Source organism: Pseudonaja textilis, chromosome 8, assembly GCF_049901715.1.
Source record: "Pseudonaja textilis isolate UNSWEBS1 chromosome 8, rPseTex1.2, whole genome shotgun sequence".
NCBI lineage: Eukaryota > Metazoa > Chordata > Lepidosauria > Squamata > Elapidae > Pseudonaja > Pseudonaja textilis.
In genome coordinates, this window is record NC_141997.1 from 17257501 (window position 1) to 17272137 (window position 14637).

Genomic DNA, 14637 nt, shown 5'->3' on the forward strand with positions numbered 1-14637 from the left:
TGCTCCTGCTCAAGAATGAAGAAAGGTAATAATGACAACACTGTAATGAAATGTAACATAAAAAGTGGTCCTAAAAGTTCCACCCAGTCACATTTAACAATGGTTTTCAAAATGAAAATAGCATTATTAAAACAACCTTGCAATGAGGATTCTTAGAGATTAAGTCTTAAGAAAATCTGTTTTACTTAAAACCATAGTAATAGATGTTCCGTCAGAAGGAACATCTATACATTTTAGGAAAGGAAGCAGTATGTATGAAAGCCTACCAGTGTGGTTAACAGGCAGAATCAATGACCCTATAAAAGGAAAAAACAATTTCCTACAACAATGGGAAGCCTTGGATACAAAGTATGGTGAGTCTTTTGCAAAGTTAAAAAAAATGGAAAAATAAAAACCAAGGTACACTTTGCTAATAAAATAGCCAAGGAATAAATTACCTAAATTAGTTGATGTGTTCTATGGAATAAAAAGGAAATCAAGGTACAAATCAAGACAATATTTAGGACTAGGAAAGGATTAAATTTAGAACATAAGCCATATAAAGATGATATATAAATCTACAACATTTGGAATATTATATTCCATTCAATCCTAGGTAAATTTGGCCAATACGTAGGAAACAATGACCAGTAAATTATTATTAGCATATGGCACCTACAGAGGTCATTCAATCACAGATATACAAATTCAGTTTAATTAAAGTATCAGCAAATACACACACATACACAAACACACACATACACACAATACAATATAGAAGATAATAAGATAAAACCATAATAAAATCACCATAATTTAGAGCCATCAAATTACAGTGGGATAGATGTTATAATACAATATCTAAGGAAGCTAGCCCTCTAACACCTTTCATATGAATAAAGTCTAAAACATTTGAAGTTTTAGGGAAAAGAAGACAAGTGGTATGAACAAAGGTTTTATTCGTCTATCTCTTGTTTTATTTTGATCATTTATTTGGATAAAGAAAACATAACTTCACTTTTCAACATTCACAGAAGACCAATATAATAACTGTTAGTACTAACAATATCTAAAAAGTATTTCCAAGTGGTTTAGAATTAGGATGTCATTGGATATCATACTCTCTGAAAGGAAAGCTGTAAATCTGCAATGTTGTTCTTAAGTTTTTTTTTCCTCTGCACTCACATTCTTAAGTGAGTATCTATCAGAAATCTCTTACCACGATCATTCTAATAATTTGTCTATGAAGGTTCTCAGTCATCCAGGTCATGGTTGTCCCAAAGGTGCTTTTTCAAGAGGTAGCTGGACTTTCTGGTTTTTCTTCGAAGACGTTTCACTTCTTGGATAAGAAGTGAAACGTCTTCGAAGAAAAACCAGAAAGTCCAGTTGCTCCTTGAAAAAGCACCTTTGGAACATCCTAATCATTTGTTCCTGATGAAATACTCTTACACTGTTAGTTATAAACAGGAAGTGCCTTGTTACCAATTTCATCTATTTTGTGAATCATTAAAATGCAGATTACCAGATGGTTAAACTCTATTGGGAACTGAACTACTAACCGAATCTTTGCATTTGGTATTTTAGATAACTATAAATATAAAAAGTATGCCACACACACGACACACCATAAAAACAGAGAAATCTCCAGTTCCAAGATGGAAATTATGTAAAACTCTGGATGTGGTGGCATGACATAGCGGAGATTGTACAATATAAGATCTGACAGGTAGGAAACTCTTTCTCCACCTCTTTTCCTCTGAAGTTTAGATCATTCATTATGATGCAATAAGATGTATAAAACGGTGTAACATGAAAATAAAGTCTTTAACTGTGTGCAAAGCTGCACAAAATATAGTGCAGACAGTGCAAGAAAGGAGACATTGCATATCACCATGAGCGCAAGACAAACATACAAATATGGCAGCAATGAACATGAAGGAAGGAGTCTACCCTGCCCTGTCAAAGTCGGATGCAAAAAAAATCAAATAAAAAACTTCCCAAATGACAAAGACGCTACCGCCAGCCTTTTTTAAGCTTTTGAGCGCAAAGAATTCACAGGTGGGGTTAAGGCCGTGAAAGGGAATTAAACAAAGCCTCAGCCATGGAAGTTTTTGCATTGCAAGAGGAAGAGCCTTGAAGGGGGAAAAGGGAGGGGCATCAAGAAGGGGGCTATACATTACGGGATATTAAAGCCAAGTAAAGGAGGGCGGCGGCGTTACTGAAAGACACCGAGGGAGGGAAGCTGCAGGGGACGGGACGCTTATTGCAAACCCCGCGGGATGCAGCAGCCCCTGGGAGAACCAAAGAGGGAGCAAAGCTCAGTTCACGGCCGGCTCACCCCACCCCAAGCCCAACCCTCAGCCCGGACAGGGACCCGCGCGCGCCCCCCTACCCAGTGGGCTGCGCCGGTCCAGAGAAGGACCCGATTCGGACCCGAAAGAACGTCAGTTTAAGCTGTCGCTTTCCTGGCGCAGAGCCAGAGCCAACTCCCGTCGCTCTCCCTTCGACCCACCCAATGAAAAAGGAATGTGTGACAGCCGCCCGGAAGAGATTGTCGGCTCATTATTGGAAGGCTTTCTTCAAACCCCGCCCCGCGGGTTGCTTTTTTTTTTTTTTCCCCTCTTCGCCGGGAGGGGTAGAATGGCGGAGAGGGGCGGGAGCTTCTAGGCGTGCTGCACCAACCGGTGGGGTCAACAAAGAAGGCACTTCCGTTCCGTAAATGTCTATGGAGATTTGGAAAAAGCACCTTTGGGACTTGTGTTCCGTAACAGATCTTGTTCTAAATTGAGGTAGAGCCAGCCCCACCCCCCCTTGGGGAATGTAATGAGTGTTGCACGTATTGATTGCCATGGGTTCCCGGTGGCGGCAATTGCAATGCTTATTGCAGGTATTACGCCCGGAGGTTCGCTTGCTGCCAGCTCGCTGTCAGTGGCGTAATCCCGTTAGGTTTTGGCACAACTCTGCTGTCAATTTTCGCCAGCCGCCAGCCGGTAATGGACCGGCTCGGGGAAAGAGTGGGGCTGGTACGCTCTCTTCCCGGGGGACGGAAGACAACGAGGATGGGGACCTCGTAGACAACGACGATGATGAAGACGACGACGACGACGACGACCTGGACGTAGAAGACAACCTGTTGGAGGAGTCGAGATTACCGTTTGTCACGCTGGAGACCCAAAGAGTGTTTATTGTACACCCGGCTGTGAAATGGGGACCTGACAAGCCGAAGCTGACCACAGGTGTGATCAAGATTGTCGCCGTGACTGCACAGAGTGGCCAACCGAGATGCAGCTCAGTGTGGCTGCGTGCATGAGCCATGCTTGGTGCATTTGAATGCTGTGCAAATGCTGAGCACCGAAGCAAGAGCCCGCTACTAAGAGATTTAATACACTGCAATTATATAACACGGGATAATGATAGGGTAGAGCTTTTTTTTTTTTAAGTAAAAGTTGCAGCTTTTCTCATAATAAGGGTATTTCCCAAAGTTGCATGCATAATATTTCGAGTAATGGAAACATGATGTTACTATGGTTATGCAGTGGTTTTTGTGCATATTGTAGGGGGTTTTTTTGTATCTCAGGTTTAGAAAATGAAGCAATTTCAAGGAACACCCAGGGTTAGGACTGACCTGAGATGCAGAAATTTGAGGATACCTACAAGACAGTATACTTTCTAGTGATCATTCACAATTTTTGCAGCAGATTGACACTGACCTCTCAATACTGAAAAGGGATATCAAAGAAGATTTCATTTAAGATAACATTTAAGTAAAATCTAGTTAACATAACTCTCCTGTTGTGATCTAGTTATTTTATCATATTAAATTTGCACTTTTGTCCCAAATTCTTTAAAATGGACAAAGCAGAAACTTTTTTTTAACATTAATCAAATCCAAATGTGTTCATACTCTTCACCCATTCTCAACTACTCTACAAATGGGAGGCCAAAAATAAATACACTTTTGTCATTAAAACAATATGTTTTAAAGATTACTACAGGTGGTTAGCACTGATACCCAAATATACATGTTTTAAGGGGGGGGCAAAATGTGAGATTTTTTTTAATTGGGATTTTTATTTTTTGCTACTATTATAAGATTTTAAACAGGAACATCAAAATCTCATGAAATTTGGTGATTTGTGATTTCAGCCATTTATTTTTTAAAATGCAGCCATTTTTATTAAATGTTTTTGTTCCATGGGCATCATCTTGGGGAATCATATACCATATTGCCAAACTGATTTATATGGTAGTTCTTAGAAATCTTTGTTGCTGTTAGAGTGTTTATAAAGGAAAAGATAGAGAATTTGTATTTTATCGTTCAATGTATTCAAACTTGAATGCATTGACATTTTACTGATGGTTTATGCTATTGATATACAGAAAATCTGCTGATGAAATTCCATATTGCTGTAGTACTTTCCCTTAATTTCAAAGAAATAAATATTCCAAAGTATCATTACATCCATTTTAATGCAATTGTTTATATATAGGCAAATGTTAGAAGTATGTGATGTGTGATTATCATTACAATTAATTTTTTCCCAATGTTATAGCTGAATTGCAGCTAGCTGAAGCTGTTACTCTAATAAACACCCTTCAAAACTGGACCGTGATAGATAAAATCATTCTGCCTATACAAATTCCTGACAAGAAATTTATCTTTCACAAAGGAAATTTTCAACTTCTAACTGGTAAGAATGAATTTCAAAACTTTTCTTAATGCAATATTCTGGGGCCAAACTCCCTCTTTTTTTTCTTTTAATGTAGATTACCTGTAATACTTATAGTTAAGTTCCTATTAATATTTCTATTTGTGTGAAACGTGGGCTAAATCCTTGTTTGCAATGAAAATACAGTAGATTGTCATATTTTAAATGTCTTTAATTTCAGATAAATTAGATATTGTACATTTTAATTTTTTTAACATGAGTGATGTTATACCTTACTTAAGCTATCAGATTTGATTCATAAATATTTGAAACATGATTCTGACTGAATAACTGTAGTGTTTCGATATTATTTCACTTCCTAAAAACACAAATAATTAGATCTTAATTTTCAAATATAATTATCTTAATAATTTCTTTTCAGAAAAAATTAAAAGATTGCCTTTTTTATCATCTGTCTTCGTAAATGTAGAAATGCTCTCTCCTATAACTAAAGTAAGTACATTTTAGTTTGAAAATATCCATTCTTTTAATTCTCCTTTTTGGAATTTTTTATATGAATATGGTGTGCATGTTTCCAGTAAACCTGACACCAGCTATAGCAATAAGCAACTGAAAGAAGCCATATAAGATTGGAAAATGTGAAGAGGCTTGGTCCATACAATTGTCGAGAATTAATATGATTGAATGGATAGCATCATCTTTATAATAAATGCCTGATCAGTAAAGATGCCAAATGCCAGCCATAACATGGCTCAGATTTTCCGGTTATAATGAGATAAGCAAGATAATAACATGGAAGTCTGCACTAGTTAGTTTTCATGGTTGGTTACTTCCTAATTCCCATTTAAAAATGCAAGTGCTGATTTCAGATAACTTGCAAACCAGCATCTGCAAATGCCTATGTGAACTATTAAGCTTACTTGAATTCAGGGATTTTGGAAGTTTAGAGGTTTTGGTACAGGGATTTATATTATTCCCATGAATGAGATTACCAATAAAGAAAGCAGAATTCATGTTGGTACTATTTTCTGCCAACTCTAATATAGTAACAATTTAAATCAACCAAGGGGGAAAATCCTACAGCTTTCTGTTGTTATTGGGTTAAAGGCAGCTGATAGTCTTGCATCTTTCTCCACCATCATTTCCTTCATCCATCTGGGGGTGGAGGTGGGGGAGCTATCTGCAAGACAAGTCAGGAATTTCCTAGAAGGGCTCTGCATGGCATAGCTTGTCTTCCATCAGATGCCAAGCTAATTAAAGTCCTCCTCTGGAAGAGTGTGTAAACAGATCTGTTCAGTAGCAATATTTTCTTTGGAACAGTGTCTCCACAAGGCAGTTGTGTTACTAGTTAGGAAGACTGCCAAGACAATAGTTTTCTAGTGGCCCTTCAGGTTGGAGAGGGAAATATAATAGAAAATATTGGGAGTAGGACAACATTATTTTGCCTATCTCTGAGGTTACATGATGTATTTATTGAATATATTTTAAATGTTATGCTCAATAGCTTCATGTTTTATTGTCGGCTACCTAAAATAAGAGGAGGCATATTCATGTATGTAAATAAATATTTTATTTAACTTTGCACCTATATTTAATCTAGTTTGGCATATTTTACTTTTCTGTGTTCTTTTTAACTTTTCACCATCTGATACTGCAGTTATGGAAAGCGGTCACCAAGCCCCCCAAATGTTTCTTTGTGATTAGAGTACGTGTATGTTGATGACATACAATGAATTGCCCTCACACGATTCGCTTTGGCTTTCATTCATTATAGGCTAGAGAGAGGCTTGAATGCAAGTAAATTTGCAGAAATATTAAACATTTCCATTTATATTATATTTGTATAGAAAGAACTTGAAAAGGCCTGGGGCGTGAAGGTTTTTGACAGATATACCATTGTCCTTCATATTTTCCGATGTAATGCTCAAACAAAGGAGGCAAAACTCCAGATCGCTTTGGCTGAACTCCCACTTCTAAGGTACACAAAGTAGTGAAAGTAATGTTAATATCAACGACATGGAAAATATATTTTCAGGTAATAATTAAAATAATATGTAGCCTACTTGCGTTAAGATTATATGTCTTTACATTTGTACAATGTTTCATATAAAGACATTTAGTTCAAACATGAAAATCTGGTTATAATAATTGCACATAATAATATTTTGTTTTATTCTATGGCTTTGTGTTTGAAGATGTATATGTGTGAGAGAGAGAGTTTTTGGAAATTCTGAAATAACTCAGGGCATCAGTTACTGGACTAGTTTGCAATATATTTCTCACATTGAAAGCATCATTTGAATGTCATTGTTCCCCAAAAACAGATTTTACTCCAAATTCTAAATTTATTTTAAATTGCTGTGAATGTCAACGGGCTGCAATATATTCATTGTTAATAACAACTAGAGTTACAAAACCATACATGTATTATGTATTACTTTCTATATTTAATAGCATTTATTTGTGTATTATTTTGACTTAAATGCTGCTCTGCTCTACTTCTAAGGATTCCAAATTGCTTATAATTAATAAGATTTAAATTAAAATATAAGAAATCAATATCATAATTGTAATAACAACAAGGCCTTTATGTACCACAGTTTGGACAGCAAAATCTTTAGGAATATTTGGAAGCTTATATTCATTGAAATCAGTTGAGCTTAATAAATATATTAGTTAAGTCGGGGTTTCAAATGGTCTTCAAATTATAACTATTAATTTAACAATGGTTGGAATTAGTGACTTATAACCCATCTTTAAAGTTATGAGCACTGTGCCACTTCTATGATCATATGATAATAATTGGAGCATTAGGGAACCAGGTTGCATTTATCTTCCAACAAGCTAAAGCAGTAGGTAAACTGACAGGAATGTCTCAAAGTGATATAATTTGATGTCTCAAAATGTTGGTGGTGATTTGCTTAATGATCATGTCAAAAATTTGTAAAATTGGTTGTATTCATAAGACACCTCACCTAATGGTCATACCACTTCACAACAAATTTTTTTGGATGTAATTCATGGACATAATTCAAGTATTGCCTGTATTATCACTGTATTATACATTTTCAGTAGACTAGTAGATCCATTCAAAGGCTTAAAATATTCCTTCCCTCTTTTCCCAGAACCAATGTGAGAAATGAAGTTGCTCAATTAGATCAACAGAGAGGTGGCTCAAGATACATTATGGGATCAGGTAGTATGAATAAGTTGGAAAAGAAAATATCTGAACCAATAAAAACATCCAAAAATATTTTTCCCATAAACGAGGCTATAAATATTTCACTTTACATCAAAATAATAATTGTGCCTGTTTATAAAGTATTTGACCTTGTACTTAGCTGACGTGCCTTTTTTCTCTATATAATAGCAAGCATTCTTGTTAAAATCTAACTGACTTCTAAGTTGAGATGGTCCTGTAGTGTTTGGCCATCTATGCCCATGTATGGTCCTTACAAAAAACAATTCAGAACTAAGTCATTTCCATGTACTATGTATTTTTATGGAACTCTTCCTAAAATGTTTGCCAAACTTATATTAAAATATTTGCTTGGATCTAATTCTGTGGATTCTACACAGGAACATCCAAACAGGAATTTTTAAAAAAATCTTTCAATAGATTGTTGATTATAAAAATGCCTTCATGCAAATCAGTTAATGCTCAGAGATTGCCGTAGCTATGATATGTTGATGGGGGCATAATTGGCCTTAAGGAATAAGATAGATAGATAGATAGATAGATAGATAGATAGATAGATAGATAGATAGATAGATAGATAGATAGATAGATAGATAGATAGATAGATAGATGATAGATAGATAGAATTATTTTTGGCCAAGTGTGATTGGACACACAAGGAATTTGTCTTGGTGCAAATGCTCTCAGTGTACATAAAATAAAGGATACATTCATCAAGGGTCAAGAATCATAAGGAATATACTTCTGTGGTATTGTACAGTGGTCCCTTGGTACTCATCATTAATTGATTCTGAGAGGCACGAAGAATATCAAAAATGATGAGTACCAAATAATTTTTCCCACAAGGAATAATGTCACAAGGTATTTGACATTGACGAGTTCTAAGTTGTACATTGAGTACCAAACAAATGAGGAGTACCAGGCAAACATTTTTGTGTCAAAATACCTTGAGTATCAAATTCAATGAGTTTCAAAACAGTTGAGTACTAAGGAATCATTATATTCGATCAGATTTTGAGTTCTTGACTCCTTCTAAAATTCCTGATTTCCATAGCATACATTCAATTTTAATAATTAATAAAATTTATAAGATAGAATTTCAATAAAAGTGTAACATTTTAGAAATATATATTTTTTGAGATTTTGAGAATATTATAATTGACAGAACTATTATTGGCAGAATTGCTGCAAATCATCATATCTCGTTATATGCTCATTTATTCTGATTAATGTAAATATTACAGGCTACTGATGGCACCAAAATATTGGTGCAAAATATGATTACTGCATTTTTATTTTTATAAGTTATATAGGTATAAAAATAAAAATGCAGCAATCCTAATATTCTGTTACTATATTTTTGACAGGTGAAACCTTCATGGAAATTCAGCTTCGTCTCTTAAAAGAAAAAGAAATTAAAATTCGAAAGGCTCTAAAGAAGCTTAAAAAAAATAGAAGTTTACTCAGAAAACAACGGAACAAATGTGAATTTCCAATTATTTCAGTAATGGGCTACACTAATTGTGGTAAGGACCATCATGCTAGATATTCATGTAAACATGTTAACTTTGTATAGAAGAATGTTTAAATTTGTGGAAAATAAGATGTGGAATTTCTTGATTAGAAAATTGGCATGCACATTCTAAATTGTAGTTGTAGCTTTTGCTGTACTTTCCATCCAGAAGACTACAGGATAAATTAAGTTTTAAATTGGGAGCAAATTTCCAAATTTCAAGTGAATATATGTCTTGAAACTAGAGAGTGATGTACTATATATGCATTCAGTAGTGATTTTCTATGATTGTCATTATTTATCACTTTTAATGAAATATTACATGAAGCAAACTGTTCAGTTTATATCACTTCTATCTTTATGTTAGGGAAAACTACTCTAATCAAGGCCCTCACAGGGGATGCAAAATTACAGCCTCGAGATCAACTTTTTGCCACATTAGACATTACAGCTCATGCTGGCTACCTGCCATCTCGATTGACTGTTCTATATGTTGATACCATTGGATTTCTCTCTCAGTTGCCTCACAATCTTGTTGAATCGTTTTCAGCTACACTGGAAGATGTAGCTTTCTCAGTAAGTACCACAGCAATTACACATTTCTTTGTTCATTCATTCATTTTATTGATTCAAAACAGGATAACAGGTAATTTAAGAGCAAAAAGAAAGAAAACAAGTACATAATACAAACACTAGCAAAACATCATTTGGCAGAACTGAATGTGGGCTTTTGAAAGGCAGTAAGCATCTTTATGTTTCCGATTCATGCAGCCATACCAGTCCTTCTATAATGTATGTTGCTTTATTCAAAGAACCTATAGGAAAAGCTAGTGTTGTAGTATAGTTTTATCAGTTTAAATTACAAACTTTTGGAGCTAATAATTGACTTCCTGAGGATTGGCGTGATGCCATGGTTAAGAAGCTGGACTTGGAGAGAGAAGAGCCAGGTTCTAGTCTTAGTTTAGTCACAGACGCCATCTTGGAACAATCACTATCCCTTAGCTTTTGACTGGAAAATTGAAAAACTACAACATACATACAACATACTATACAGCATCTTACAGCATACACTGGAGCAGTCTGGTAGATTAGGTCCATAACTTTCAGTGAGAAAGCCTTCATCCAGGAGTTGACTTATTCAGGCTGAATCATGTTCATCATTTGCTTTAGAATTAGACAGCATAGTAGAATGCTTCATGATACTGTCTTGAACCTACTTTGAATTAGTTAGTCTATGACAATAACTATGAGAGGATTGTTTGTATATTGGGACTAACAAAAAATACTGAACAACTTCTTAATTTTGGCTTCAGTTAGGCTACAATGGTAGTAAGAATCCTGTCAGCACAGCATCTTTTGAATAATAGTGGATTCATTGATTGACATCAGTTGTGAGTTTGGGTTTGGACACAAATTGAAGTTAACATTTGGTTTTTACCATGCAATTTATTTTTATTTTATGGTATTTCTTGCAGCATTCATGTTAAATATAAGCCATATAACACTTTTCCAGTATAGTTTAGTTTCAGTTTTATAGCTTGTATTGTAATGCCTTAAGAAAATCTACATTTTTTTCTTCCCATCAAATAACTTGAGTATGTGTTATTTGCTGCTAGGATTTAATTGTTCATGTGAGAGACGTTAGCCATCCAGAAACCAGCCTCCAGAAGAAAACTGTATTATCAGTTCTCAAGAATCTTAATATTCCCAATCATCTACTTGAATCCATTATTGAAGTACACAATAAAGTGGATTTAGTAGATAGGTAAGAGAGACCCTAACTTTCAAAATGCTACTGTAGTTTATGTCTTGACTAAGAAACAGAACATTTTGTATCCCAGAATTATTTTCATTATAATGTGCAGCAGAAATTTAATTAATCGGATCAATGATTCATTTATAACAGGACAAAATTAGTTTCTGAAGGATACTTTTTTTTTTAGCCTAAAGATGCTTCTAGAATTGACATAGTTTGTGGAAGCATAAGTGATGCTGATAGCTAAGTGTGCTATTTTATTATTTATTTACTTATTAAATTTATGTTAGCTGCATTCTTCTACAGGGAAAAAGGATCAGTTTACATGGTATGTTTAAGACTTATTTAAAATAAATAAAATCCTAGGATTCTACCCAAAGAACAGACAATAATAACAATCTGGAGTGGATCTGGGGTAGAAGAAACCCTTCTAATTCTCTCTGATACTTCTAAATTATCTTCCAAACAAAATTGTCTTGGTATGGAAAACTAATACATAGTTAGTATGTAACGTAGGTTGTTTTCCTACTATATGATATTAATATGATAAATACCCATCAGAAAATAAATGTTTTTTACTTATTTACAACAAACTAAAATATGAAATCTATAGTCCTATAAGATAAACAGGCTAAATTTCTATAGTTTTTTCACAATTGTCTCCTGTGCCAAGGTCTATTTTTTTGATGTCTGTTTGCTGCTAGGTATCAACCTAAAGAACAAAATGCTATAGTCACTTCAGCTCTCCTTGGACATGGTTTAAAAGAGCTGAAAGAAGAAATCGAGGCAAGAGTTTTGAAAGGAACTGGGAAAAAATTTATGACAATTAAAATCAATTTATCTGGACCTCAGCTCAGGTCAGTGACAACTACATACCAGTTGTGGCTGGAAAATCATGTCAATTAGTATCAAAATTCTACTTTTTAGAAACAGTTTGCTTTTGGTTCTTTTTGCTGTACTGACTCTTTAGACAAGTTGGATACTATTTGCTCACCCCTTTTTTTGTTTGCTAAGCCCATTTAATATCTAAAAACATTTTTCTCTGTTAATTTATTGGCTGTGCATTTACACAAATGCTGCCTGCCAGCAGCAAAAAAACAAGCTATAGATATAATAGTAAGCTACAGAGCTGTGGTCACGCATTGTTAAGCGAACCCACTGTTCACTGTGGTGCAGTTTTATTAAAAATTGGAAGTGCCAGATGCTTATTTTCTGCAAAACTGTCTTAAAACATGGTCACAGGACTGCAGGATGCTGCAAATGGCCATAAATGCCATCATGGTCCAGAGCATGCAAAGAGCAATCACATAACTTCAGGGAGGCCAACTATTGGAACTTCAGATCTGGGTTGTAAGTCCCCTTTTTGAGGTAGGCGATAACTTCAAACAGTTGCTAAGTGAAACCTCAGGAAACCCATTTCAAAAAGTCTTCCAAACTATCCTTTCAGATTAAAATTATTTAATTTTACAAAAAGTAAGAGAAAACATGCAAGCTTGGAATATATTTCTGATCCTCAAAACCATGGGATTTGTGATAATCTGATTGATAATGTTATTTCTCTAGTAATAAAACAACAGTTCTATTATATCATTGCAGTTGGCTGTACAAAGAAGCAGTAGTACAAGAAGTTGATGTTGCTCCTGAAGATAATACAGCTAAAGTAAAGGTCATCATAAGCGACTCTGCCCTGTGGAAATGCAAACGACTATTTCCTCAGTCTAGTTATCTGTCTTGATAGCCACAACCTGCTTTGCTTCTGGGAGAAAGGTCTTCCAGCAAATTTTTAAGAAACAAGAGCAATCACAGTGATGAGACTGCATACACAACGTTGACTCCAGTGGACTTAAAAATTAATGTAAACATGGTTAATAAAAATGTTCTCCTGATATAAAGTGGTCAGCTTTTCAACACTGAGTTAGTGATGACAATGAGAAGAAAGCTGTTCCAGGACAATTTTAAATTTCTGTACAGGAAGTGGTTATCTATATGCAACAATTATATTGAGTAGAGAGGTTGAAGTGTTTCATTTATTTATTAAATTCATGTGCCACTCTTCTCATTGTCAGTCAATTCTGGGCAGCTTGCAACATCATAAAAACAGCAGTATAAAACATTAAAACACTGAACATTGACATAAAGCTGGGTAAACTAGGAACCTGAGGTGCAGATGAGATTGCCTACTTAGTCTACTATCTACAGCAGGGGAACCCACATCAGGGCCCCAAGCCAATTGGCAAAGCCAGGTTTCCAGCCCTTTACAAGGCCAAGAGAGTTACGGTTAGTATGCTTAATGCTGGAAAATATACACTCAGGAGTATATGTGACTTGATTTTGTAGTACCCATTAGCTTAATTCTATTTTTGAGGTACAGAATTAGTTATTGTCACTCCTGCTACAGGTATTGTGGAAGATTCTCAGAGCAAACATCTCAGCATACAGTTATTTGCGGTGGTTGATCAAGAAAATGGTTGGGAGGGTGCTATTCATAGTCCACTTCCCATTCCTAATCCATCGTCCGTGAAAGAAGATACTATACAACCTCATAAACCTCAGCCATCATGAAACAATTTCCTTTCTTCAGGAAAGTTAAGTCCTGTTTCCCAGGGCAGTCCTGAACTAGAGAGAACAAGGCTATTATCTCAGCCATGGAAATTTTATTGACTTTGATCCAGTTAAACATTCTTGGTCTGATTAGTCTCACCATTTTGTGGGATAAAATATGGATATAAACTGATGGGTAATCCCGTGTAAACTATCTTCTGCTGGAGAAAGAAACGGCCATAAACCTAACTATCAATAATAATCTACTACTTACATCACAACCATATCAACTTTGGGTATATTAAGTTGTGATGACTACTGTTTTCTGTCTGTCAACATAAAATTTATATAAATTGTCAACCTAAATATGAAAATAGAATATAATTTAACAAGCCACATTGCACCTGTCTGCTAGATTAAGTTCTTAACTCTGAATCAGTGATGGGATTCAAAAAATTTTACTACCGGTTCTGTGGGCATGGTGTGGCTTAATGGGCTAGCTTGGTGGGCGTGGCAGGGGAAGAATACTGTAAAATCTCCAATCCCGCTTCACTCCAAGGGAAGAATACTGCAAAATCCCATTCCTTCCCCACCACACTAACCTGCTTTTCTGCTCCATTCTCCTGTGCAGGGCAACAAGAGAAGACCCAGCTGGGACTCGGGAGGCAGAGAATAGATGGGGGTGGGACCAGTCAGAGGAGGTATTTGCCGGTTCTCTGAACTACTCAAAATTTCCGCTACCAGTTCTCCAGAACTGGTCAGAACCTGCTGAATACCACCTCTGCTCTGAACCACTTTGAGCAGACCTTCCATCACCCTCTATGAAAGTTAATTGTAGAAATATTGTGTATTTTATTGAAGCTTTATTCTACCTTGGCTTTGAGAACTTCTTGTGTAGCTTACTGACCAAATCAGAATTTGTCCTAGACCTAGGCCTTCATCCATCATTGCTGCTTCTCTTATTTGGGCTAATTTCTTG

The 14637-nt window shown here is 35.5% G+C and overlaps 2 protein-coding genes across 10 annotated transcripts in view; one reads left to right on the forward strand and one right to left on the reverse strand.

Annotated features, from left to right (window-relative positions):
* Positions 1–2521, reverse strand: part of LOC113440889 (cohesin subunit SA-2-like) — a 54074-nt gene extending 51553 nt beyond the window's left edge. For 4 of the 9 annotated variants that reach the window (XR_015744555.1, XR_015744553.1, XR_015744556.1 and 1 more), the window contains exon 1: positions 2372–2494. The gene's annotated coding sequence lies outside the window, so the exon portion shown is untranslated. Of the gene's footprint in view, positions 1–2371 lie in introns of all 9 variants that reach the window. The other 5 variants (XR_015744554.1, XM_087938416.1, XM_087938415.1 and 2 more) reach the window with 2 other exon arrangements.
* Positions 2522–2598: 77 nt separating this feature from the next.
* On the forward strand, positions 2599–13001 carry GTPBP6 (GTP binding protein 6). The gene is made up of 10 exons (XM_026707460.2): positions 2599–3215; positions 4533–4670; positions 5071–5141; positions 6497–6627; positions 7775–7845; positions 9216–9374; positions 9729–9937; positions 10978–11126; positions 11822–11974; positions 12714–13001. Exons 1-10 carry the CDS (start codon positions 2828–2830, stop codon positions 12850–12852), a joined length of 1608 nt encoding a protein of 535 aa, XP_026563245.1. The 5' UTR covers positions 2599–2827; the 3' UTR covers positions 12853–13001.
* Positions 13002–14637: the final 1636 nt, after the last annotated feature.

Bases quoted from the DNA above. Each gene is read 5' to 3' on its own strand.
- GTPBP6 (XM_026707460.2), top strand. From the start codon at position 2,828: ATGGGTTCCCGGTGGCGGCAATTGCAATGCTTATTGCAGGTATTACGC. The intron at 7,846-9,215 runs GTAGTATGAATA...TATTTTTGACAG, and splicing joins AAGATACATTATGGGATCAG to GTGAAACCTTCATGGAAATT. The intron at 11,127-11,821 runs GTAAGAGAGACC...GTTTGCTGCTAG, and splicing joins AAAGTGGATTTAGTAGATAG to GTATCAACCTAAAGAACAAA.